We start from the raw sequence: 25,434 nt of genomic DNA on the forward strand, positions 1-25,434 counted from the left end.
TTTAACCACAGGATGTCACAATAGGATATGTAATAAAACAACCATTATTTTAGCAAGTCTAAACACAAAAAACATGCTTTCCCTATTCGCATTGGAACAAACGCTTAAATTGCAACTCTAATTTTAGATGCCACCACCTACTGATTATCCCGTGTGCTCTAACGCCATAACTCGGCTCTAGTGCATTGCTACAGTACTAGGACTCTTAGAATCTTTCTGTATAATATCTAACTAGCCATGCGTTCCCACATGATGTGTGCACCCCACTGGTGGTATGGGAAGGGGTTTCCAGTGGAGAGCAGCAGCTCACACTGGTGTGTGAGAGTGTGGACCGGAGCAGAGCGGCTCTGCCCAGCCCAGCAGCGATGGGTTGGGGACAGAATGGCCCCCTGCGGTGTGGGGAGGAGGTGGAAGGAGAGGAAAGTGTGACCCCGGTTTGAACAGGAGAAAGAAGCAGACGTGAAGGTTTACCTCTTCCCATCGGTGCCAGCGTCTGCTACCACAGCCAGCATCTCAGCTGCTACTGGGGTCAAAGCAAATGGAAGCAAAACCCCTGTTTCAGGTTGTCATGAAAAAAATGCTCCATCTGTGTGTGCGTTTCTGGCAAATATTCTTGCCCGTAAATTAACAAGGGCAAATGGAAATGTTTGTGCACGTGGTATTTATAGAAAATGGAAACCGGTTTGTTCCCTGGAAGCCTCGTCCTAGCGGATGTTTTCTCACCCCCTCAAACCGCAGCATTCGCCTCTTCCCAGCGCGTCCCTCGGCCCCCATCAGGACAGCAGGTGACCCGGTCTCGGACGCGGAGCGCTCAGGAACCGCCACCGTTGTCCGCAGCTGCCGCGGCACCCACAGGGCTGGTGCGAGCCTGCTGTGCCCAGCCGCGCCCGGGCTGTGTGGGAGCAGCGGGGCCGCCCTTCCACCGGGTGCCCTCCGCGGACAGCGCGGGGGGTCCCGCCAGGCCCGGGGGTCCCTGAGCCCAGCGCGGATCACCCAGGCAACGGGGGGCGGGGCAAGGTCTGTGGCCCCGCCCCTGCGCGGGAGGGACGGGAATGGCTGCCGTGGCGGATCTGGGCGCAGTAAGATGACGTCATCGCGCCTCCAAAAGCCGGCCGAGCACTTCTCAGCACGCGTGTTCCAGGTGGGCGTTTTAAGTCCGAGCGTGGCTTTCTATTGGTCCTCTGATAGATTGGCAGGCCGCAGACCAACCAGACGCCTCTGTTCTCTCCTTGTAGCCAGTGAGAGGGAGGGGGCGGGCTGCGGCGCCAAGCGTGGGGCTCAGTTAAATGTGCGGAGGAGGCGGGTCTGAGAGGTGCGTGTGGGAGGGGGTGCGGGGAGGTCGCGCGTTCTGTCCCCCCACCTCATGGGGCCGCCGCCGGGTGTCCGACGGCCGCGGGGGCAGTAGCGGGAACCCTGGGGGTCTCCCTGCCCTGTGGGGGCTGTGGGAGGGTCGGGGCGGCCCGGCCGCAGGCGCGGCGGCGGTGACTGGGGGGTGTGGGGGGTGTGCTTCCCGCCCCCCAGCGCGGCTCCCCTCTCTCGTCCCGCAGCCGCCTGTCCCCGACCCGCGCAGAGGGGGGGAACTCGGTGCCGGCCGTGCGCCGCGGAGGAGCTCGTGGGTGGTGCTGGGGCCGGGACAGGAACGGTGCTTCTCCCGTGAAAGATGCTTTGGTGGCTGCGCTTGAGAACGCGTTGCTTACATTTAAAAACTTTATAGTCACGAAGACTTAACTCCTCAGTAAAAGGAAAAGTAAGAGCAGGGCTCTGGGAAGTCAACGTGCCTCCCAAGCGCTGGCCTCCGTGGTGGGCCTGGGCCTGGGCCGAAGTATGGCTCCCTGAGGGGCCGTTGTGGCAGAAGTGTCGAGGACTTGGGTCCCTGTTGCTCTCAGGCAGCGCAGGTGGTTCCATCGTTTGTGCGAGTTCAGCTGTATGGCTGCCGACCAAAGTGGGTTTGTTGGTTGGTCTGCCTTTCAGAGTGTGTTTCAAGCTAAATATTTGTGATTAACTGTTGTGTTTGTGCTGTTACACAGAAGGTGACTGTGTTGGGGCAGCTGTTGAAAGCCAAGTAAATCGATTTTCTATCAGAGAAATAACAACTAGACCTGGTTTCAGAAGCAGGTTGTGTGCAAATCCTATCTGCATTTGCCCTTATGTCAGTGTGAAATGAAAGATAAAACTTGTGAGGCATAATTCTTTTAGGCATGATTTTTCTGCATTAATCCATATGAAAACAGGACAACTTGCAGTTTAAATGGAAGTGATGGTTTAAAACTATCTGTTTTGTAATCAAGTAGGCTTATTTTTTGCTTCAGGGTATGTGTGTGCACAGGTATGTATAATAGTGACACAACTAACACAATATATTTTGAGAAGCAAGAAGTCTCATTGGTGTTATCTGAGGTAGACAACTGATCAAACAGTTCTGTGTGGTGTGTTATAACCTGCAGAAAGCACAGCATCAGTTACAGGGGATTACTACCAGGAGGGTCAGTGAAGCACTTTCCACAATGGGGCCTGAGAGGACGATGGGTGTTGGGTTTTCTACAGGAGAATGACATTCTAGTTTTACAGTAGCTTAACTATAACCTATTGCTAAAGGAAACATGGTGAAAATTCTTCAAAACTGATTGAAATTCAATGCAGACAAGCATTGCATAGTTAGTCACAAATAATTCTTGTACTGGTGTAATTATAGTATAACTGTGTATATGAGACTGGCATTTAATACAAAAAAAAAGGTTCTGATTGCTGTTTGATGGTTTCCCTTACAGAATAGTTCTATTTTAGAATGCCGAAAATGAACGGGGAAAAAAAAGAGAAGGCAGAAAAAAGAAAAAAGCTAAAGCAACATGTGGCCCAGAAGGGAGAGCTGGAATTGGAAACTGAACCAAAGAAAAAGAAACAAAATCTGCAGGTAGGTTCTCCCAGTTTATACTATTTAATTCAATAACGTGGATGTATTGTTACCTGTGATGTGATGGGTTTAGAGATTCAGTGCTGAATCTGAGTGTACTGTTTGATTCTGTTGCAATGATTCCTTGGATGTGATATATGTAGCATGAAAGTGAAAAAGAGAAGATAAATTAAGCCAAATCTGGATATGATTGTAGCAGATAAAGTACATGGCTTCTGTTTGTTTTGGATACTTCTGTAAAAGACAGAGAATGGGTGAAAGAATATAGGTGAAAGGTGAACCAAATGGCTTTAAGCAACTGTCATATGGCAGTATAGACGTAGCTTAAGTCTTCATGTGATCCTAAGTGGTTGGAAAAACATGAAAGATATTTTCTTGGAAATTTGATTTTTGGACAGAATGTCAAGTGGCCAGAAGGTGTCAGCAGTCTCTTTGTATTACTGAACATTTTATGAAATAATTTTCTGAGAATTAAATTAGAAATATTGAGATGTTATTTAAGTGGAAACTTAGAGACAGAAGTTTTTTGTGATGGAAGCATTACATAAACAGGGTGATTCAGTTCTCCTGAGTGGTTACTGTAGAACATGGATCAAAGAAATATGAAGCGATTTGATACTGTCGAGAAGTGGAGAAGGAAGGGCAAAGGTTTTTTCCTCAGGAATTCTCAAGTTCATATTAAGCCGTGGCCTTAAAAACTCTCTTATGTTTCCTGGCCTAAGATAAAATAGATGTGAAAGCTGCTTGTTAATTCATTTATCATGAGATGTATAGCTCAGCAGAGATCACGTAACTAAGTAGTACTTCTTATTTTATTTTTAGACTTTATTTAAGATCATTGTCAAGAATATTTTTTGAGACACTTCTGCATGCATAAGAAAAGCCAACCTGTTGGCAGTAGCTTTTCAGAGGTGTGTAAATTCTTGCAGTTTTGAACTCAGCAGAGATGTTCCTAAGTAAAGAAGGGAAAGATTGCATCTTTGTCTATATCAAAGCAAAACCAGAAAATTTGGTATTTACAGTTTAATAAGAGCAAAGGTTTATGCTTTCCTTTGTAGGGTCTATATTACAGACTTCAGATTCACAGTACTGTAATTCAATTTGAGTGAAAATAATTTTCCAGGATAAAACAGTATGAAATGTCAATTAAAATTTTATTGCCTCTGTCAATCTGTATAATTTCATGTAAAAGTAGAAAAAATCCCAAGTGGGCTTCAAACCTCTAGCAAGTGTGGGTTTTTTGGACTGTTTGATGTCAAGTGAGAAGTTCTTACAACCCCCAAATTAGTTTTTGTTGGCTGTGCAGACTGTGGGACTGTGAAAGAAAGAGCAAATATTAAATGGAAAGAAGGATTCTTAATACTATTAGAGAACACCACTAGGCACAACAGTTCTTAGAATTCTAAAAGTTGGTGTCAGTGGGTGGCTTGAACACATATATGGTGTTAGTTTTAGGGAATACCATATAAGGTCTATGACAAGCCATTTTTTGGCATCAGCTTTATAAACTATAACTGTTGATAGTAGGAAAGCATAAGTTAGTAGACCACTTTTTTTTTTTTTGTTTGAAATGGCTGTTGCAAATGAAAAATGTTGGGCAGATATCAAACAATATTACTTCAGAAATGGTTAATGAAAGTCAGCTGTTTATCAGTTTGTGATTGCTACTTGGCATGTGTACTCATAGATTTGTGTGAAATGTTTAAGTCACGGTGGCAGTTCTGCTTTAAAATGGTTTTGGTCATCAAACGTTGTCAGCACGGAAAATGTAGTAGAAAACAAGATAAAATTTCTTTGTGTGTACAGGAAGATCGGGAGGAACTCCGAGGCTGCAGTGATGTACTCACTCTGGATGGTTCCAGAGAATAAATTTGGAACACAAATTAAGGCAACTGCTGAGAGTGTTTATTCTGCAGCATTCCTTTCTTTAATTTTATTTCTGTTACTTTAAAATAAGCTGGAACCTTGATAGGTCTACAGAAATTCTTGAATCATCATGACTGGATTCTTATGAGCTGTGATTGACTTTTAATGCAGTAACTGAATTTAAGAAAACTTTTTTTTGTATTCTTAAAGTGCGGATGGGTAGACTTCAGTTTCTCCTAAGCAGCCTCATGTGATGGAAAGAAGTTGAAAGATAGCTATCTAACATGTTGCTTTTGGTAGGAGAGAGGTTTCTCTGGTTCATTAGGTCACTCTGCTTCCCTGTGATTTACTTTTTTTATTCAAGTACAGCAGTTCTAGCCTCCAACGTGGAAAACATAAATCTCTAATTGATTTTCTTATACAGCTGCAGGCAGGCAAGTTGAAATGTGTCTTAAGTGACTGGATTTAGTGTATATTGATCATTCCTTCGTGAAATTTGTTTCAGAAATTCTTATGAGCCTAAGATTAAAGCATTTTTCCCTGGAACAACTTGACCTTTCAGAGTAATCTTGATGTTTTATTGATTTTCATCTACTCGGTTTCTTCTGTTTACATTAAATAGCAATGAGCAATTCAAGACCAATACAAATGTTTTCATGAATGATCTTAGAACCACGTAATTCTAAATAACACATCTCTAGTGGAGCTGAGCAATACAAGTTTTTAAACTTAATTCAGCCCTTTTCCCATACTGTTTCTCTTTTATTTAACTACATGGCAATAAACTCCACATTTTAAACATTGATTTTTTTTTTTTTTTTAAATGCCTGGACATTAGTTTTACTTGTTTTTTAATGACTTTGTAGTTTACTAACATACTTGTATGTTAAACCTTCTGATAGCTTGAGTTTATTATTTTGAATTGTCACATAACAGGCATAAAGAAAGAGATTTAAAATGTGCCATCCAGACTGAGGGTCTGAAGTTAAATACTGGCTTCTTAAATAAAAAACTTTCTGATGGACCTTGCCTGAGACAAATTAATTTTGTTTCAGTTCACTGAAAAAAAAAAAAATTACAGTATTGTTAACATGTCATCTTCAAATAACAGAAGCATTAGAAGTGCTTGTTTGCAGTTACCCCTGTTTTGCTTCTGTTTATGGATTTCTTCACTCTTCAAATTTCAGCTGCCTTAGTACCACGGAGCTTATTGAAACATTAGTACTGACATAACACTGTATGTAGAAAACAACATGTTGTGGTTGCTTTGTTTATGAAGGTTATTTGAGTTCTACCCAGAATGACCTTACTGTATCAAAAGATCTTTTAACCTTGTAATTTAAGGGTAGATCTTGCTTCTCCACTGCTGTTTTCAGAGCTGCAGGCTTTCCACAGAACACTAAGAAATTCTTCCAGACTTGAATATCTTATTAGGCAAGACTAAAAATTCATAATCCGTAGAAAACAATATTAATGTCCCGTTCCTTCTCAATTTAGTCTAGTAAACATTGTAACTTTAAGGAAAATTACAATGACTAAGAGGCAGTCAATCTTTATAAATCAAATCCTGTTGTTCATGGTGGAAGGGTACTTTAGGTAATGCTCATACAGTCAGTGGGTGTTTCCTTGTATGTTCCTTGTTATCTTCAGCATTGCAAACGGTTGGGAGGAGGAGGAATCCTTTTCCCCAGATAAAGGCAAAATGAGTGGGAAAGGAATTTAATTTTTGAGATTCCATACAGATAGTACAAACAATGGCAAATAAACAAGTAGCTCATGCTGTTTCTTTAATCAGAGGGCTAGTGTGCAGGTGCCCAAATAGTAAGATCCGTTTACTAAATGGAAAATGGCAAAATTAGTAGGGGGAAAGGTTTTTCTGTTCAGCTTTTTGGAGGTTATCATAAAGACCAATGCGGAGTTGTTAAGCTAGTACTAAAGCACAGGAAACCACAAAAAGATGATTCTTTAAAATCATTGTTTGCTTGTAGTGGTGGAAAACTCCATAAAATTATGTTTAAGCTGTAGAGATAAATGTTTTGGCATGAGCATGGTGGAATACCTAGGTGTGCTACTTTGATATGATTTCTATTGCTGTTTGTAATCAGGTAACTGGGGTAGTGATTTGACTGTTTAATGAATGCAAACCAGACATTCATGCTAGAAATCCTATCGAGCAGATACTGTAAAGCTATCATCGGAAACTGTATTTATTTATTTGACAACTCACTAATTCATACCAAAGCTTGTTATGGAAATAATGAGTTGTGGATGATTTGCAAACAAACTCAGTAATCCTTTATTGTTCCATTAATTTATTTTTTTTAATGAATGGAAGCTTATTTTGTAACCATCAAAATATCTTGTTCTGTATTTTCCCATCCTAAAAAAAATCTCATGAAGTTACAACTTAGTGTGATGTTGCAGGATTTTCTTCTGATTACTGGGCTACCAAGATTATCCATTTCTCATAAATGTTAAAAATACATTTTGGAAACTGCTTGCATTGTAATTCCACTATCAGCTCTTCCTGCATTTGTTTAGTTTTGCTTTATGAGCTTAATCCTCTGTCATATGCATCAGTGTTATCTGGGGTTATAATTTTTGTTTGTTTAAGAAATATGTAGAAAACCAATCTTAAATATTGAAAAAAGGAGAATAAATTCCAGAAAGCAAATTTTATTTACCATAACGTCTTAAAATAAGAATCTTGTACTGGGTTTTTTTGACCATTTAAAAAGTGTCTCTAACAGGCAAATAGAGTTTTGTCCATGTTATGAAGAGAAGATGACATAATCTTTCATCTTCTCCCACATCTCTCCATCTCCCCCCACACCTAGATGTAAGGATACATCAGCAGTTAGCAGTTTTCTGGCGATAAAGAGGGGGTGATAACTTCACCAATTTGAGAAATAGTTAAATGTCAGTATGGATATTAGTGTGCCCTTGTTAGTCTGCTGATTTTGGTCAGTCTGTAATTGAAATATTTGGCCTATTTCACTTTTCTTTGGGCTACCTTTCAGTTGAATGTTTATTTTAAAATAGTTTTATTTGTATTTTCTTTTACTTGCAAAAAGAGACAAGTTTGGCCTACTGGCTTATTGCCTCACTGTATGATGGCCTTCTGATAGTTGAAAAAAAATTATGAAGCTATAAACCCATTTGGCATTTATGACTTACTGTGTAATATCTTACTTGGTTTGTCTGCTTTTTTATCATCTATGCAATATTTCTCAAATTAGGAAAAAGAGAACAAAACCACCAAACTTTGAGGGAAGCTGCTTATGAAACTGAAACGTGTTTCCCACTAACACTTTTTCATCAGAATGTTGATAGAGTCGATATAAATTATTTTATTAAATTAACCATACATTTGTTTATTTTTTAGAAGCGGTAAATTTGATTGTGACACTATATAGTGTTTATAGAGAATAGGCCTTTTATAAACAGACATGTCTAAGAAGGTATGAAATAGTGTCTGAAATATGGATATGCATAGATTAGGCTGAATAATTTTACATGCCTTTGAAAATTATTTTTGTGATGGTAGGAATAGATTTCCCAGGAAAAAGTATTCACAGCTGGGAAAACAGTTGCTACTTTGAAGATGGTTTTCCCAGGCGAAAGGCTCACGTCCCCAACTGTGTTTAGTATAAACAATATGTGGTGTATTTCTTACTTTTGTTTAAAGGGATCGTGCGTTCTTCATTACATATTAACCAGCGAGAGTTTCATGCTAATTTGCGTATTTGCCTTAATCTGTATATATTCAAAGTTAATTCCTTACTTTTATTTAATATAGCCAGCATATTAAAGTGATGGGGAGTTTGGTGGTGGAACACAATTGTCCCTTTGCTATTAAGAGGGGAAATTCTTCCTTCTTGGAGCATGTACCTGACGTTTCCTCTCAGCCTCCATTCTTTACTTAGTGTGAGACTTTCCTTGATGGTTCTTGTTGAGTTTCCAGTATAAATCCTTGTTTTCATGACTTAGCTTCAAATATATTCACAAAATTGAAATTTAGCACAGAATTCCCACTTGTGGGCTGAATTTGTTGAGTAATGGTCTTTGAGCAGTTGTTGAAGTAAGGAGCAGAGGCTAGGTCAGCTTGACTACCTGTCACCCAGCTCCCGTCCAGTGAGAACACTGTTTTCTGCCATTTGTCAATTATGATTTTTTTTCTGGTTCTATGTTAATGACTTCTAACACATCATAGAAAGAGGCATCATAAATTAAAATTGCTGGAAAAGGCCCAGATTACTGAATATAGCAAGTTTGGCACAAAACCACAAAATATGTGTAACTTGAGTTAAAAAAAAAGCCCTATTACATGTGTGATTTCACAAAACACATTCCACTTGGCAAGAAAGTAACTTGTAAGCTTGAAAGGATAAATGTTTGCTACATTCTGATAGAGGATAAAGAGCAGAGAAATGCGTATTTAAAGACAACTGTTCTTGACAAGGCTTGTAACTTGGAAGTTCCAACAGTATAACATATTAATTCAAGCCTGATTCTTGTGGATTTGTTACTTCCTCTTTATTGCTCTTGGTACTATTTTGTTAATGTTAATTTGTTCCAAAAAAATAAAATGGCACAGATTTGGATATTTAAAGTATGTTTACTCTAAAAAGCACAGTTTTCCCTGTCCTTGACAGAATGCTACTGCTTTTTTAAACAATATGAGAGTCTGGTAGAAGGATTTTTATAAAATAAAAATTATTGTGTGTTGATGGAATAGATTAAAAAAATTCAAAATAATTTTTAAGCAGATAAGGAGATGGCTGCTTCCACAGTATGAATGAGAAACTAGAATTATTTCACCAGAAGTTTCCTCTTCCCAAAATACATTTTGTATTTAGATACAATATGGTGAACCACATGAAATATTAGTATATATTTATAGAAGTTAATTAATAAATTACAGCATAGATAAAATTACTCTTGCATATTGGATCACAGTCACACAGATTAATAAATACTTGGAAAGTGCTTGTGTGTTACATCCAACAGGTAATTAGAACAGAAAATTAAACTTTTGACTTCTAGAAGTTGCCTGAAATAAGGAGGGTACAAGCATGAAGGTATTAGGGGAACCTCTTGCTTAAAGAACCAGACTCTGTCTTTGAATGCATTTACCTACTTCTAATTGAATCCCACAAGAGTTCTGTAGGACATCAAACAGAAGATCATCAACCAATGATTTATTACATTTCTCAGCATTATCTTAATTTGCATCTGTAAACCAGTCTTTTACAAACAGCATATATACACAAGGGGAGATAAACATCTGCTCCTACCATCTTAGAGTTTGAAACATGCCAAAACTGTTGAGAGAATGTACTGAAGACTTAGAGCTGCATCGCTTTAAAAGAAGTAGAGAGGTTACGTAAAAGAGACCGAAAATCTTAAGTATGCAGGGAAAAGACATGCTTTTAATTGCTGTCATTCTATCCTACCTTTACTTTATGTACTGAATCATAAATGGGAGTTATTCATATTGACCCACTTGTAAAATAAATAGATGGTTACAGAACTGTTATATTGTACTGTAGCACAAAGCTCGCTAACACTGGTCATGGCCTTTCTGTGGACTCAGAGTAGACTTTGGAGCCTTCAGGTACCTCATTGGCTGGTTCTTGTTTTCTAGTTACCTTTGTAAGAGACAAGTTTTGCCTATTTTATTACAAAAGTCCTATCTTTCATGGCTGTTCTTACATCCAAGTATTTACCTCCGTGATTTTCTAAAGGCATTTTTAATAAACTTGTGGGGTTTTGGTTTTTATTTGTTTGTTTTCATGATGAAACTTTACCATGCTTCATTTAAAACATGGTATCTTTACAAAGATTTGTATAGATTAAGTCATGGTCTAGTTTGGGTTTAGAATAGGAACAGCGGACTGTCCTAATCCTATAGGTCTTGTTATAAAAAATCTTATGGCCAAGACCCAAAAGGTGTCTCTCCATATCAGTCAAGAAGAACACAAATCTAGCAGGACACAGGGACAGTTTTCCATGGATCCTCACAGACCCCTTGTTCTGGGCTGAGCATGCAGTTAGGTTCTCTGTGATCTGATGTCAACTTTAGCAGCACCTCTGCCAGCATAACTTATGTCAGCAATTGTGCTTCTGATTGCATAACACTCCAAGTGTCATGCATTATCAGGCATCTTTACATTGGAATAAGAAAATAACATGCTACATTTATCACTTTTAAGAGTATTAAACTTTTAATCTCAGAAGTAATTTTTCCAACTTTATGTATTTGAAAGCCAAGCAAGTTTATAAATTAAGTTCTCACAGACATCACTGTCTCTATCTTGTTCCTATCTTGCTACTCAGTCATCAGATGGATGTTTGGAATATCATCACATCGTTCTTTCCTTGGTTTCTCTCTGTTTGCTATGTGCGCTTCACTCATAACTAAGTGCTGGAACACAAGAGTTAAAAGGTTTCTATAGTCAGGTAAAGGCTATTTCTCTTTTGTAGTTCTGAATGGAGAGAGAATGAAAGGAAGAAAATCTTATTTGCTACTATATTAGAATGCCTGGGAAAGGGAATGTTTCTGCTGCTGAGGCAGACAACAAATCCGTATCTACCACCATTAGGCAATTCTACCATTGAGCTCTTGCTGTAAAAAATAGCCTTAACTCCAATTTCTAAGGATATTTTACAATATTCCAATAATTGTCCTGTTTCTCTAGTATGTTTTTTTTTTCCAGAGTTTTACTAAAGTCCTTCCAGAAATCACATTTCATGCAATTTGAAAAGGTTTTAAGCATTTTCCAGTGATTCTGTTTGCAGGTCAAAGTAGCCTGTGCTTGTAAGAAACGTTGCTGGCTCTGGAAAGACTTACCCTGCTGCATTAAATATTTATTTAGAGTAGGTATATTGAAAAAAGTTAAGTTTTACTTTTTGGTAATGAACACTTCGGTAGTTTGTTAATTTAGAACTTAAAAACTTCTATATATACCTGTAGCAGACTGTTTAAACAATTTGAGAAAACAGGTTGGAAACTTGAATATGGTTTTATCACCTGGGTTGAATAACTTCAGAAGCCGTTCTAAACAGATTACTTTGAGACTCAGACAATCATCTTTAAATTTTGTGGTGGATTTCACTGAACATGTGTAAAATAACTGAAGTAGCATGTAAGAGACTGAGATGAAAGTAATGAGCTGATCCTGTGCTGTCTGAAGTCCTGAGAAGGAATTGCTCTTTTGTTGTCATCTTGGGTGGCTGGCTCAGTATGCAGGTGTTTATTCTTAGCCCCTGGCTGTGTCATGCTGCCATATGATGGAATGGAAGCTAAAAGGAAGCCAAAAGCCAAGAGCTAAAAGTTTGGTGTATCTTATGTCAATGTGGAATAAATAGTTTGGACAATACTGTTGAAGAAAGGACACCCAAATTATAAAAATGAATGGAGGGGGTTCAGACTTTCAAATCTAGCATGCCTCTCTTCAAAACAGCACAGGGCATGTACCACAATGTGCCTTCCTGACAGCAGAGTTTAAGAGTATATTGGAAAGATGGTCTGTATGCACATCTTAAATACTGGTTTCCTATTATTTGTTCTTGCAGATTTAACATAAAAAACATAGAGTGCAATTCCAAGGTGGAAATGGTTTATTGGTGACATATTTATTAAACAGAATGTAAAAATAATAATTTCTTACTGTAAACAGTCTCTGAATGAGGAATGGCCAGGTCTAACTGTGTACTGATGGATTGCTGTAGATGTAATTGGTAATGTAAGCATAAACTTCTATTACGAAGATATAATTCAGTCAATTGAATTAAACAATTAGTTTGGCCCTTTGCTCTTCTATGATGAAAGTTTTAAATATCTGTCTGGTGATCTGAATGGGTAAGGTAAGACTTTTGGAGTGGAAGGGAAGGATATTGTCCCTTAAAACCAAACCCTTTGTTGTTTTCAATGAAAATCAAATTAATTCACCTTCATGAATAGCAATTAAAATTCAAACCTGCCTTCTTCATACTCACACTTGTTTCTCCTACTTATGCAGAAACAAGTTCAAATGGAATTAAAAGATAAGCAGGGTTGAACTTGACATGCTTTTACTTATGGAAAACCACTTTGTAACACTTTTTTTTCTTATGTGACAATCCCGACCATTTAAAATTGTCCAGACAACCTTTTCCCTTTTGCAGTCTTAATAAACAGCTGAGCGAATACAGCAAAATCCTTATACAGGAAAAAAAAAATCAGTTAGCATCTAACATAACTTGATGTCTGGAAAGAAGATTAGAGCCTGCTCTGTATAGCCAGTGAATTTTGGTTAAAACACAGATACTTAGTCTGAAATTCTAAAAGCATTTTCTTGTTAAGACGTTGTGCTCATTTTTATTTTGTTTAAAGCCTGCATATTTGCAAGTTCAGTAGAATGGATTTTCTACACCAGATAAGCCATTTTCAAGTAATAATATAAATGTCAGATTACATTAGGGGAATGTAAGATGAACCTGTATCTTTTTCATTTGATAAAAACCATACTGAAGAAAACCATGTTTTAAGAATTCTGATTTTTACTTTTTAAAAAATTTATAGTGTATGTTGTCTTTTGGCATTGGTGGACTGACTATTCTGAATGCTAGTGTTTCAGTTTTCTGTGGAGCTGAAAGGGGAAGGGAGGGGTGACTTTTCTCATATCTTGCCTGTATTGTCCAAGTCTTGCAGAGAATCTGGGATCACCTGACTCATTGATTCAAATTCTCTGTCACATGTCCTCACATCATGTAATGCTTTTCATAAATTAATTGAACTTTATCTTTAGACTGACTGACTTTGCTTTTTCTAGATGTGGATGTGTTATGCCTGCACAGTCTCTATTTAGTGTCTCCTGAAACAGTTACAAGGATGCGAAGGTACAGCATCTCTTTAACATGTTAAAATGGTCTCAGATGACTGTTTTTTTCATCTTTTTACACAGCAGAGGGAAGACTGTTGCATTCAGTTGCATCAGGTTCAGACTGGTGCTAGTTTCTGCTGTTTGGATTAATTTTGTTTCTAGATATTCAACATTACTGCCTGCATCCAAGACATTTTTGTGTGGAATAATACATTTTCAAAAGCATTTAATGGTTTCAGGATTTGTTTGATTTTGTTCCTTCTGTGTCCTTTTCCTAATACTAGACTCTTCTTGTCTAGAGACTTGATACAGACTGTTATAGGAAAGATTGTAAGCATCTGTGATAAACAGGTTTTTAAATCTCATAGCTGTCATCAGTCCAGTATTTTAGAAAGGCATATGGAATCCTTTCCTTAACTTTTCTCTGGTCTCACAAATTCTTTAAGTGAAGAAGTAGTATCAGAAATCTTACTCTTTGTTTTCTCTTTCCCCTACACTCCAGAAATGGTTTTGTTTGCTGATGGTCATGCTTTTTAATTTTAAAGAAAACTACATAAAGCACAGATCTCTTTCATTCATGGATAAGCTGTGGTAACGAGTTACTGCAAGATGATGGGCTGCAGAAAGCATGTTGTATATATAAATGCATGAAAGTTGTATGGCATTTATGTAAATATTACTTTGTACACAGTTACAGTTTAAAAAAAAAATTGTGAAGTGTGCCATTTTTTCACCTGTGAGAGTACTCTTTATTTAAAGTAAGAAGTATGTTTAAGTTTAGTGATTTCAGGCACAGTTCATCAGCCTGTATCAAAGCATCAACAGCAGGAAACCTGTCAGGTAGTTTAGATTTGTAATTTGGTTTTAAACACGTGATAGGCTGTTTCAGGTTGAGTCAATATTGTTTTCTTCATACTGTAGTAATCTGATCTTTCCTAGATTTCACTGTGATATCAGGACATTACTGAATACAATCATGTAGAAGCTATTTCATAGTATGTATGACCAGGCATCTGCTCTTGCTTTCTGTTTATTATTATAAGCTTCTGAGCAAAGACACTTTGATTTGTGGTGATACAGTGGTGATGGAAGGCTTTTACAATAGCCTTGATCAAAACCCAGATTCCTATATTGGAAGGGAGGAGGAGGGGAAAGGAGTTTACTCACAAAAACGAATTGAGCAACAACTACAATTGGCAAAGTATATTCCTGTAATCTCGAGTAAATTGCTTATTCATGGTAAGAGTCAAGACGACACAAACCTAATAGATCTGTAATCTCAGAAGATGTGTTTTACTTCAGAGAATTCCACTGCCAAGAGAATTATCCATTCCTTCAGTTCTATGTTGTCTGAAATAGTCCTCTTTTAAGGTGTGATTGATTTGCAGTCAATAGAATATGAGTAATGGTGGCTAATTCCAAAAGTAAAAATGATGAGGAAAAAGGGCAATGTGTGATGTAACACAATGGTGTGAGATTTCTTGCTAAGTGTTGTTTAGCTACTCCTTCTCTGCAGAGAAGGCACGGCCATGCTTACATCTTGAGGGACAAAGATACATTTGGTGTTCTACAGGGAAGATGGGACTAAATGACATTTTTTCCTTAGAGTGTGATTAGCAGCCAATTGTAATCAGCAGTTGCTGCCAACTCCACCCTGCAGTTCCTGTTTCAGTTGTAGGAATATCTAGTGATCTATTTCAAATTCAGCCATGGTCTTGTGGCCTTTCTGTTTATAGGTCAAGTCTTTTGTGGCCAAAGCTTCCACTAGGAAACTCTAATTATTTCGTGAGAAATATGAGTGGAATCACTGTTTTCACTGTTTTCTTTATTGCTTAGTAACTTTAGGAATTGTTTTACCTTTTAATTGTTTAATCCTTTAAAATCCGTTCATGTGCTAATTAATTCATATATGATATTTGAAAATAGGATAAAGCGCCTTATTCTGCAGAGTTCTCATTTAAGTCAATGAGCACAGAGGTGAAATGAGTTTGTTCACTCCAGAGATGCAGCAAGTGATGTTTAAATGATTTTGCACACTAATCTGTAGGAATTTTATAGCTTCCTCTGAATAAATTCAGCAGTAACCTGTGCTAAACATCAATCAGATTTAAAACCCAATTATTTTCTAGCAGAAATTAAAAAACTATTGTTTTCAAGTGTGTGGTGCTAACATTTGTTTTCCTAATATAATTAATCTTCAAATGAATAAAGCAACCAACATGCATCTTAAAATCTTGAAAGGCCAGTGGTTTCTGGACATGGATGGATGGTGCATAAAGTATAAATCTGATAATAGCTAATCACACTCCTCATTATGTAAGTTATTCTAAAAACTGAGACTTCTGTCATTTTTCATAAGTAATTTTTACAGTCTTTTGCAGAACAGGACTTTTCTTAAGCCACAGCATTTTGTGCTGGCAGTCAAAGTAGGCCTCCTAAATTAAAGACTTTTCATGCAACTTGCATTTAAATCTTAAGACAGATATGAATGTATGTGTATGTGCACTGGCATTTTTGACAAAAGGCCCAATTATGTCTGTCCTGGGAAAGATTGTCTTAGGCAATCCTTAAAAGACAGAATGAAGCATTACATTTTGCTTCTGTGAAGTTCTTTGAGATGAGCAATATAGTTACAGATTATTTCAGTTTTGATCAAGTACTGATGTAAACAGTAGATTACATTTATGAGACAAAAACTCACCACTGTGCTAGATTATATTAAGATTTAAAAAAATCGTGGAAGACATACTAGAATACAGTGACGATAGTACTATGTAATTCTTCTAAGCAAAGTAATTTATCTTAACATATTTGGATGAAAAAAATCAATGTTTTCTGCATCTCCACATCAATACGTTGTAATGATTTTTCCCTACTGTTATGGCAGCTTCATTATTTCAGTGGAAGTACCTTATACACCAGCAAAGTAGCATCTCTGATAATCAGGTTACATCTAGAGTCTTCCTAACTTGATAAAATTTTCACTATGTTGTCATTCATACATGTATAATACAAAATAAAGCTCCTTCAGTGTTCAGCTTTTAATAATCCTGTTCATAATTAAATATAAATCTGACTAAAACATTCTTCTACATTAAAGTCTTGTCATAAAAACATTTTGAATATAAACCTTCAATGCTTACTAGAGTGATACTATATATATACACACACAAATGCACTTTTTTCTGTTAGTAGCAAGCATTTTGTTCACTATTTGCACAACTTCACAGTCATGTGTTTTATAGAACCACTACTAAATCAGACTTCTGATTGCTCATTACTGTCAGGAATGACAGACGTTAAGGCAGCCTGGCAAAAGCGATGTAATGTTGACATTTTTGTTTTCTGTTCAATATACAGTCGCAGTTTGTCTCTGAAGGTTTCCCCTAGAAAACTGTAAATTAAGGGGTTCAAACAGCTATTAGAAAAAGCTGCTAGGTTCACAATATGTCCTGTTAAAGGATAATCATGTCTGAAGGATGGGCTGCTTGAAGAGCCAGGCTCGCTTTTCTTTTGAAGAAGTTGAACACTAATGAAGACGTTTTCAGGTAGCCAGCAGATAAAGAAAACCAAGACAACAACAAAAATCATTCGAAGAGCCTTTTGTCGCCGCAGACGAAGACTCCTATGCTTGTGTGCTTTTATAAGAACTCGAACAATTAATGAGTAACAAAGACCAATGATCACAAAGGGGATAATAAACCCCAAGGTTATTTCTAGCCACTGGATTTCTTTTACATCTGCAAAACAAAAATAGACCTCTCCGGTGTGTTGTAAATGCACAGCTGTAAATGGAACTAGTGCTGCAGAAATAGACGCCATCCATATGAGACCACAGCTTAATCTAGCATGTTGCATAGTGCGAAATATGTTGGACCTCATTACTTTTGCCAGTGCTATGTATCTGTCAAAACTCATCCATGTCAGAAAGAAAATGCTGCTATACATGTTGATCTGAAGGAACAAAGACATAAAAGTACAAATAATAGTGATATCATAATATTTTTCATCAAGATTAAAAACCTCAATGAGAGAATCAGCAACTAAAATGAGATCAGCTACTGCAAGATTTATGAAGTAAAGGTCTGGAATAGTCATTTTTTCACGAAAGCTTATGTTGACAACCAGTATCAGAATGTTTCCTACAAAACCAATAGGGAAAAGAAATATTGTGTAAAGACATGATAAGAAAAGACCAATAACATATTGTTGGTGTTCTGATTTATCAGCTAATCTAGAAGATATACTTTCATTACAGAAATGTGATCCATTTAGGTTAAAAGTTGTGTTGTTACATATAACAGGTGATACTGAGGCAGAATAAGTTTCCATGGTTAAAATATCTGCAGAAAAGGTATTAGTTCTCACAGTTTGGTGGTAATGCCCAAAAAATCAGATTTTAGGTTGTTTCCAACTAAGTTCATAGTAAACATTTTGATTGGAATGGAAAAATATGTACACTTTTATATTGGAAATTAAAAGTATTTAGAAGTCAAATTAATTAGACTTAAAATTGACTGAAATATAACAGTACAAATGGTAAATTTCTTAATTTTTTTACAGGATGCTATATACATTGCAAATGAGAGAATTTGCAGTTCCTGTATGCCTTAAGATCATGTAGGAATCTTTTTACCATTATGGTACTTGGGTCTCTTTAATAAAAGCTTTTCATCAACAGTGTTTCTTCATGCAGTTTGGAAGGTAGTAGAATTTTATCTCCATTTGTTTTCTTTTAATAATCAAGGAACATCCTTGGACCTGCAATTTGCAAATGGAAAACGATTAATCTCATACTCCAGCATTGTACCATGTCCCATATGCTTCTGCTAATTTAACATACACAGCTGAGGTTGTAGGAGATGTGATGTTTGAATATATATGCAAAGGATCAGTTAAAAAAAATTAAATTTGTTCTAGATGATAATGTATTGTGAAGACAGATCTGTTAAAGTTTTGTGTACCCTTCAGGGATTCAGTATTAGATATATTGTGAGGGCAGATCTGTTAAAGTTGTGTGTACCCTTCAGGGTTTGGGTATTAGGAAATGTAGAACTGTAGAAAATCAGGTGAGTGAGTTTAGCCTACTAAAGAAAAACTTTATTTTTTTTACATATATACATATATATATATATACACACACATACATATATATATATATATTTCATCATTAGCTTGTAAGGCTATTAAGTAATAGAGCCTGTGGCTGAGAAGGCAACAGATGAAAAGCAGTTGGTTCCTTCTGCTTTCAGTGGGAAGGCGAAGGCAAATTTTAGAAATGAAGGTAATAGAAGCAGCATATTGATTTACACCAACATTATTATACTAAATTTGCTTTTCTTTGTGATTAATTATGTTGCACTGACTTCCGCATAGGAATGGAAAATATCGGTTATCTGATTTGTTTACTTATAAATGTTGACTATGGACTTGAAGCATTGCTAGAAGTTTATTTAAAAGAAAAACACAACTGAACAAAAGACATCCCAAACTAATAAAACCAGCAAGAAATAGATAACCCAGGGTATTTTGTGTTAAATTTTAAATATTTTGAATTGCTTTAATCTTATTCCTACTATGAAAACCTTGATTTTAATCACATTAAAACATATTAAAAAACTTAAATTGGTTACAAGTAAAATTCATGCATATTTCCACATTTTAATGACCCGAATCCTGCTGATGTACCATTTGGGGGAGAAAAAGGAACAGACCAGTAATGGAGTCGAAATGTTAGAATATTTTCATTTAGAAATATAGCTCTGAGTTTGCTTAAATGTATCCCAGTTATCAGAAGTAGGTAACAGATACTTAAATAAAGATAGTGGTTCCAAAGCTTTTATTTCTTAAATGAAATAGGCATAAGTGCACAGTAGCTGTTGCTATGTTTTGAATAATTTTTGTAATGTAAATCTTTATGCTAAAATATCCATATGAAATTACATTTATTTGAAGAAGGTTTAGTGTTTGTTTCAAGAAGCTACGGAAGTCAGACGTGAACTGTTGTCCTTTTTTATTACTTCCTTTTATTTTTGAATAAGACAGTAAAACTGATTTAAATACAATAAAAGATAAGTTAACAGTCTAAGCAATTGATTTTAAAAGGTCAGTCTGTGGTCAGATTTTAATTACATCTGAAAGGCCACCAAAAGCCAAGCAATTACAAGCATTACAGGTAACCATGTACTGTGCAACACTTTATTTTACCTTAATTCCATTTCTTCAGAGCTGATTTTCCTCCAGACAACAGAAGGCTGGTTCTTGCTCGGGTACACGCTTAATATGTCAGCTTCGACTGTCGTGACAGTAAAAAACTTGTATTTAGGTGTACAAAGCTGCAGTGAATGCCACCTGTTGACGATTCAGCAGTTTAAAAAAAAAAAAAAAATCATATAAAAGTCTATTCTCTTTTAAAGCGTCTTAAATAAAGGATAGATTACAACAGCAAAATGCAGATCTTGCTGCATGTCCTTGGCAATAAAACAAGCTTTATAGATTCCCAGGGTTGTTCTAATTTGTGTGCAGTTGAAGTGCTGCTGAACAGCCTTATAAGGCTAAGATTAACCCTGTTTCTGCTGGTTTCTTTTTTACTAGAACTAGTCAAGCATCTTTTCTCTCATATTTGTCAGTTTTATTTTGCCTGATGTTCATTTCACCTTCCTTTCTGCCTCTAGCATTGTTTTCAAATTATATACTCCATTTAAACCTACAGCTCTGCTGATGAATAATTAAGAGATCTATTTGCAAATTGTAACTAAGCATATTTTACATAGATATAAAGCAATAAGTACTGTTAGACGTGGTATTTTTTAAAGCCCCTGGACAATCTAAAGAGAAATACGTGATCGAGAGAAATCTAGCAGCTTGAGAAGGGTCATTTGCTAAACTGACAATATAAATTTCAGTTTTCCTACCTTCACGTCGATCCTATTTTGTCTGTTTGTATCTAAATTTTCAGGTATACATTGGCATCCTCACACTTCTTAGAATTGCTCAGCTCCAAATCACATGGATAAAATAAGCTTATTTTGCAGAGAATGTGGAGCCTCAGTCTTGCATAAAAACACCAGTATTGCAGGTGGAGTTTTGCATTTCCTCTGTAGGGGGGAAAAACTACGTGACATTTCCAGAAACACCACCTACTGGCGGCCAGAATTCTTAGAATGGAAAGAAAGTTAAACCTTTCTTTTTCATAAAAGAGAAATATTTTATTTGTGTAAGTTGCTTTTTATATTATATTGATCTGATACCTGAATGTTAAGTGCCATTGATGGATATGCTGTACATTGATGCAGCATTCTACTGCTACTGGAGTAAGATGAACTGGGTCTCAGCATTTAGGATTTCAAGAAGACAATATTACAGTTTGAGAAGTGTGGAGTAAACAATTAACATGTCATTGTAATGGCTGTATTGAATCTATTACAGCTGTTAGGTATTTTTAGATTACAAAAGATCTCATCTGTAGAAAAGTGAAGCAAAAGTTCTTTACACAGGTGGCTTTGGGAGTAGAAGGCACTTTGCCTTCTAGTGCCATTGAAGCAAATATATTATTTGCTGATTTTTTTTTTTTTGTAATGTGCCATGTGTAGGAACACAGGATTTTGGCAGTGTTACTAAAAATGTTTTTTAAGATGTTCTTACGCGATGGCTTTTCATAAATAGTTTTGGAATAAATTATTAATTAGCTTAAAAGAAAGTTTGTGCAAATTAATGCTGGTAAAGATTTTCTGAGCAGAAGAGAAGCACTGTGTGTGAAATGGCTTTTTGGAGCGTCTTTTTACAGGGTTATGAGGACAGAGAGCCTGTAGTTTTTTGCTTTGAGAAGTGTACAAATATGATTTCATTATAGGACTGGAATAGTTGTGATGTTAGAAAAATCTTGTGATACCAGCTTTGAATGTCTTATTTTTTTGCTGTCCTGAAGAACAGGATTATAAAGAGTCTTTATTGTTGTTTGTTGATCATGTGGTTTTGCTGTACTTAATTCTGTCCTTCAGAGCTTTTACTGATCTTGTAAGGGCCAGAAGGATTTTTTAAGCTTTTCTTTGTGCATAATGTTAGCTTCTGGGTGTTAGCTGTTTGTAATTATGGGGGTCTGGATTCGATAATCAGCTGGTTTGTCTGTACTTGTTTTTCTAGCTGTGAATATCAGCTGATTTTGCTGGTAAAATGCGTAATTCTGAGTGCTAATTTTCTTGTTTGAATTGATGATAAGAAATATGTCACTTTGCCATACTTCCAGAATTGTTAGGAAGTTCTCTTTTGAAAGAACCATGAAGTAGCTGTTTTTCCTGCTAGTAGAACTGTGAAGTGTAAGAGGCCTAATCTAGTACCATTATGTTATATTATTATAATTAGTGAGTTCTGTATTTTGCTAAATATTTTATGAGATGATTGTGTGAATCCTCTGAGTCCAGTTTCCTAAAACAGATGACATCTTCAGGCTCTTTGTGTATGCAGTCAAATGATTGTTACTGATTAATCTATCTTAATCTCACTGTTCATCACCTCCATATTCCATAAAATGCTTAAAACTAATTTTAGCAGCTGCTGACTATTGTACCCTTTCCCTGGCAGTTGCTGATATTCTGTGGGACTTTATAGGGAGTGCCTTAATGATCCACACTTAGTCACAATTGTGACAGTATTAAGGTACAACAGGCAGAACTGTAATACTTATCTTGATTGTTGCTGAGAACATCCATGAAAGCAACTGGTGCGATAGCACTCATCTAATGTCAGATCTCAGTAATCCAGCATTTAAAGGTTTCCTAGCAGTTTATTTTTAAATCTGTAGTAGTCAACTTCTAAAACACTTTATCACAATAACCATGTCTAACACTATAGAGTCTTTAATGCATGCTAATGTAATTGTCTGTAATGTATTTGGGTGCACCAAGAGGCTTAAAGTGGGGTATAATTGAAGATATTCTGTGTAATTTAGCAGACTTCAACATATGTGCCTGCTGTTGTGTTGCAAAAAGGTGACAGCTGAGGAGGAAGAAAGTAGGATGTGTGAGTACAGGAGAGAACAACATAAGAGGTCCAGTGTGTCACAGCTCTTGAGCCACCACTGTGCAGTGGCCTCTCCAGTGGGATGATAAGCAGGATAAGCCCTGTTGGATGTAAAAGTTGGATATTGTCAGAATGAGAACAAAGCTGTCGAGTCCTGGAGAAATTAGATCCGGGCCAGGGTATATAAAGCTGAAAAAAAAGTAGTGTATTGCATGAAAGGGAAAGGAAGCATAAATTAAAACTGTGTTGGTATGCTTACAGTATAATATAACCATGTGCAGAAGAAATAAGATTTGTATAAGAATCTCTGCAGAAATTATCTCCAGGGAAAACACAGATGCTGTTGTAATGTTCATGAAGTTTTGCAGGTAGATTGATCTACTCCTCTAAATTCTGTCTCCTCAGTTAGCATGGATACTGTCTCTGACCTTTCAAGCACCGAATGACATCTGTCTGCCTGCATTACCCGGTTCTAGAGGACCCTCATACTTTGTCCTGTTCAGCCTCAGTAACTTTCCCTTTCTTGCAAATAATCAAACTTATTTTGAGTTGGAATTGTTCTGTGCCTGCAGAAAACCTTGGACAGAGTGTATTTTGTGTGTTCAGGCTTTTCAGTTGCAAATAATTCTGAGAATGCATTTTTCTCACTAAAAATAATTTTTAAAAGTTCAGCCTTTTCTTTTGCAGGGACAACACATATACCTGTTCAAACTATTCTATCTAGTAAAAACTTCTGATTTTTCTTAAAGTGTATACTGCAAAACTCTTGGGGGAATAATAGAAAAATTTTACAAAACTGGACCACAGAATGTTGTATAGTGGAAGATGATTCATCACAGGACTTCAGGCTCTATCCGAGTGCAATTAAAAAATAAAATTCACAGAGCATCAATCATTTTTACTGTAGTAGTTGAATCTGACAGTCCTTTGCTGGACACTTGTACCAAGGAAGTGAAACGCATTCTTTCATTCTAGCCAATTAGTGAATCAGTTTGTCGTGCAACATACATAGTGTAAACATTATATAGAGTACTTGTTTTGGCTGAATTGCTTTCACCCTCCCCCAAATCTTCTGCAACTACCTCAAAATCAAGGTAAATAATGCTGTAGACCTTTCAGAGTCTGTAAGTTTGAAATAAGGATGTAAGACCAGGCTTACTAATACATGTAGGGGTGTAGCAGCTAGATTTATGATTGAAGTGTGCAAGTCCAGTCTCTCTTTAGCTCAGATGTTGTTTTGCAATGGGATCAGATCAAATTTGAGCCAGCTGGTTCAGCAAAGATGAGTCCTTAGTCTCTACACATTCTTCTCCAAACCATGTTACCAGCTCAGAAATTCATGCTTCAACTTGAGCAGCCTGCTCATTTCTCTTCTTTTACTGAATGGAAGGGCTTTTTCAAAAGCAGGCCAAAGTCCTAGGAAGATATGAATATTACCAGCACAGAAGTAAAATAGTCGTCTTTGAATTTTCCAGTATATTCCTTTAGTTAATTTTGACAGCATGCCTATAAAAATATATGCTCTATTTCTTCTGGAACACACTGTTCAAAACTAGGTGAAGCCTGGAGGAAGTTAAGTCTTCAACAAAGCTGTTGCTAGTATAAGGGGAAAAAAAATCTCTCCGAGCAGGGAGATTGTATTTTGTTCTTAAAAATACACTTCAAATTATTAATAATTTTTAAATTATTACTTTTTATCTTAGCCAAAACTGCTCTTTTCTCCCCCATGGCAGACTATTTTAGAATGCCTTTTGGGGACTGTTCCTGTGCCTTCCCCTCTTGCACACAGGGGTGTTTGCTCTCATGTTCTAGCTGGATGGAAGTAGATTTTCTCTAGGACTGCCTGTTCACTGCCCTGAATTTTAATGTAAGCTCTAAGTAACTTTATCAAGAATGATTTAAGAAAACATTTCTGCATTGCTCTAAGTTATAACTATTTGACTTATTCTGCGTTTTTCAGCCTCTTCTATATACCTTTTATTTTCTTCTGTTCAGTTACAAAGTATTTTCATTGTACATTGAGTTTTCTTTACAACCATATAACCAGTCATCCAGAAAATACTGTTTTTTCCCACGACAGTAGCCGTGGACAGGGAAGAGACATTCACTCACATCTCTCAGATGGCAGCCAGAAGCTGTACCCAGGAGACTTATACATAGTTCATTCTTGACGAGATGTACTCATTCCCAAATCCTAGATCTGATAGTAGGGCCCTACAGGTTTTATTTCTTGGAAACATTTGGCTGTGGTTCTGCTTTAGCTGTGTACCTTGCTGAGAGTATCGTGAACCATCCTTCCACCCGTGCTGAACCTTCACATTCCTTACAGGTGTGCATTATTGTGATTCACTCACCATTAGACCAGTTTCCAACACTTACTGACTCGGTTTGCTTTTAGGCACCTTTAACAGTAACTCAGAACTCAAAATCAACAAAATATTTATTCTTTCATCCCCAAATATAAAATATATGGAAGCAGTGAATAAAGTATAATCCTTTGTGCATGATTCCCATACTAGAAAATAACCTACTTATCCATGGCACAGCTGAAACTATGATACTCTGTCTGAATTGGGATAAACAGCTTGTGTCTTCTGACACACTCACTCAGGCTGTCAGCTTTTTCACTGACGTACAGCTCTTACAACTCATCTCTTCAAACTTCTTCCTGCAGGGCTGATGGTCCATGTTGTTTATTCTCCCTCTTCTCAGGTGCAAAACCAAACTTCTGATGCCAGCTGAGAAATCCTTTCACAAGTTGGCTCTTGGATT

At 36.9% G+C, this 25,434-nt stretch overlaps 2 protein-coding genes across 2 annotated transcripts in view; one reads left to right on the forward strand and one right to left on the reverse strand.

The window, feature by feature from the left end:
* Window positions 1–1,263: 1,263 nt before the first annotated feature.
* CHLSN (cholesin) overlaps window positions 1,264–25,434 on the forward strand; it is a 132,730-nt gene continuing 108,559 nt past the window's right edge. The window contains exons 1-2 of the mRNA XM_074918905.1: window positions 1,264–1,312; window positions 2,769–2,911. Coding sequence (XP_074775006.1) covers window positions 2,786–2,911 — 126 coding nt within the window. The 5' untranslated portion in view covers window positions 1,264–1,312; window positions 2,769–2,785. The remainder of the gene's footprint in view (window positions 1,313–2,768; window positions 2,912–25,434) is intronic.
* GPER1 (G protein-coupled estrogen receptor 1) lies at window positions 16,903–17,976 on the reverse strand. Its single transcript, XM_074919494.1, has one exon. It carries the CDS (start codon window positions 17,974–17,976, stop codon window positions 16,903–16,905), a length of 1,074 nt encoding a protein of 357 aa, XP_074775595.1.

The sequence above is a fragment of the Athene noctua genome, chromosome 15 (genome assembly GCF_965140245.1).
Source record: "Athene noctua chromosome 15, bAthNoc1.hap1.1, whole genome shotgun sequence".
Classification (NCBI taxonomy): domain Eukaryota; kingdom Metazoa; phylum Chordata; class Aves; order Strigiformes; family Strigidae; genus Athene; species Athene noctua.

Coding starts and splice junctions, on each gene's coding strand:
- GPER1 (XM_074919494.1), bottom strand. CDS start 17,976: ATGGAAACTTATTCTGCCTCAGTATCACCTGTTATATGTAACAACACA.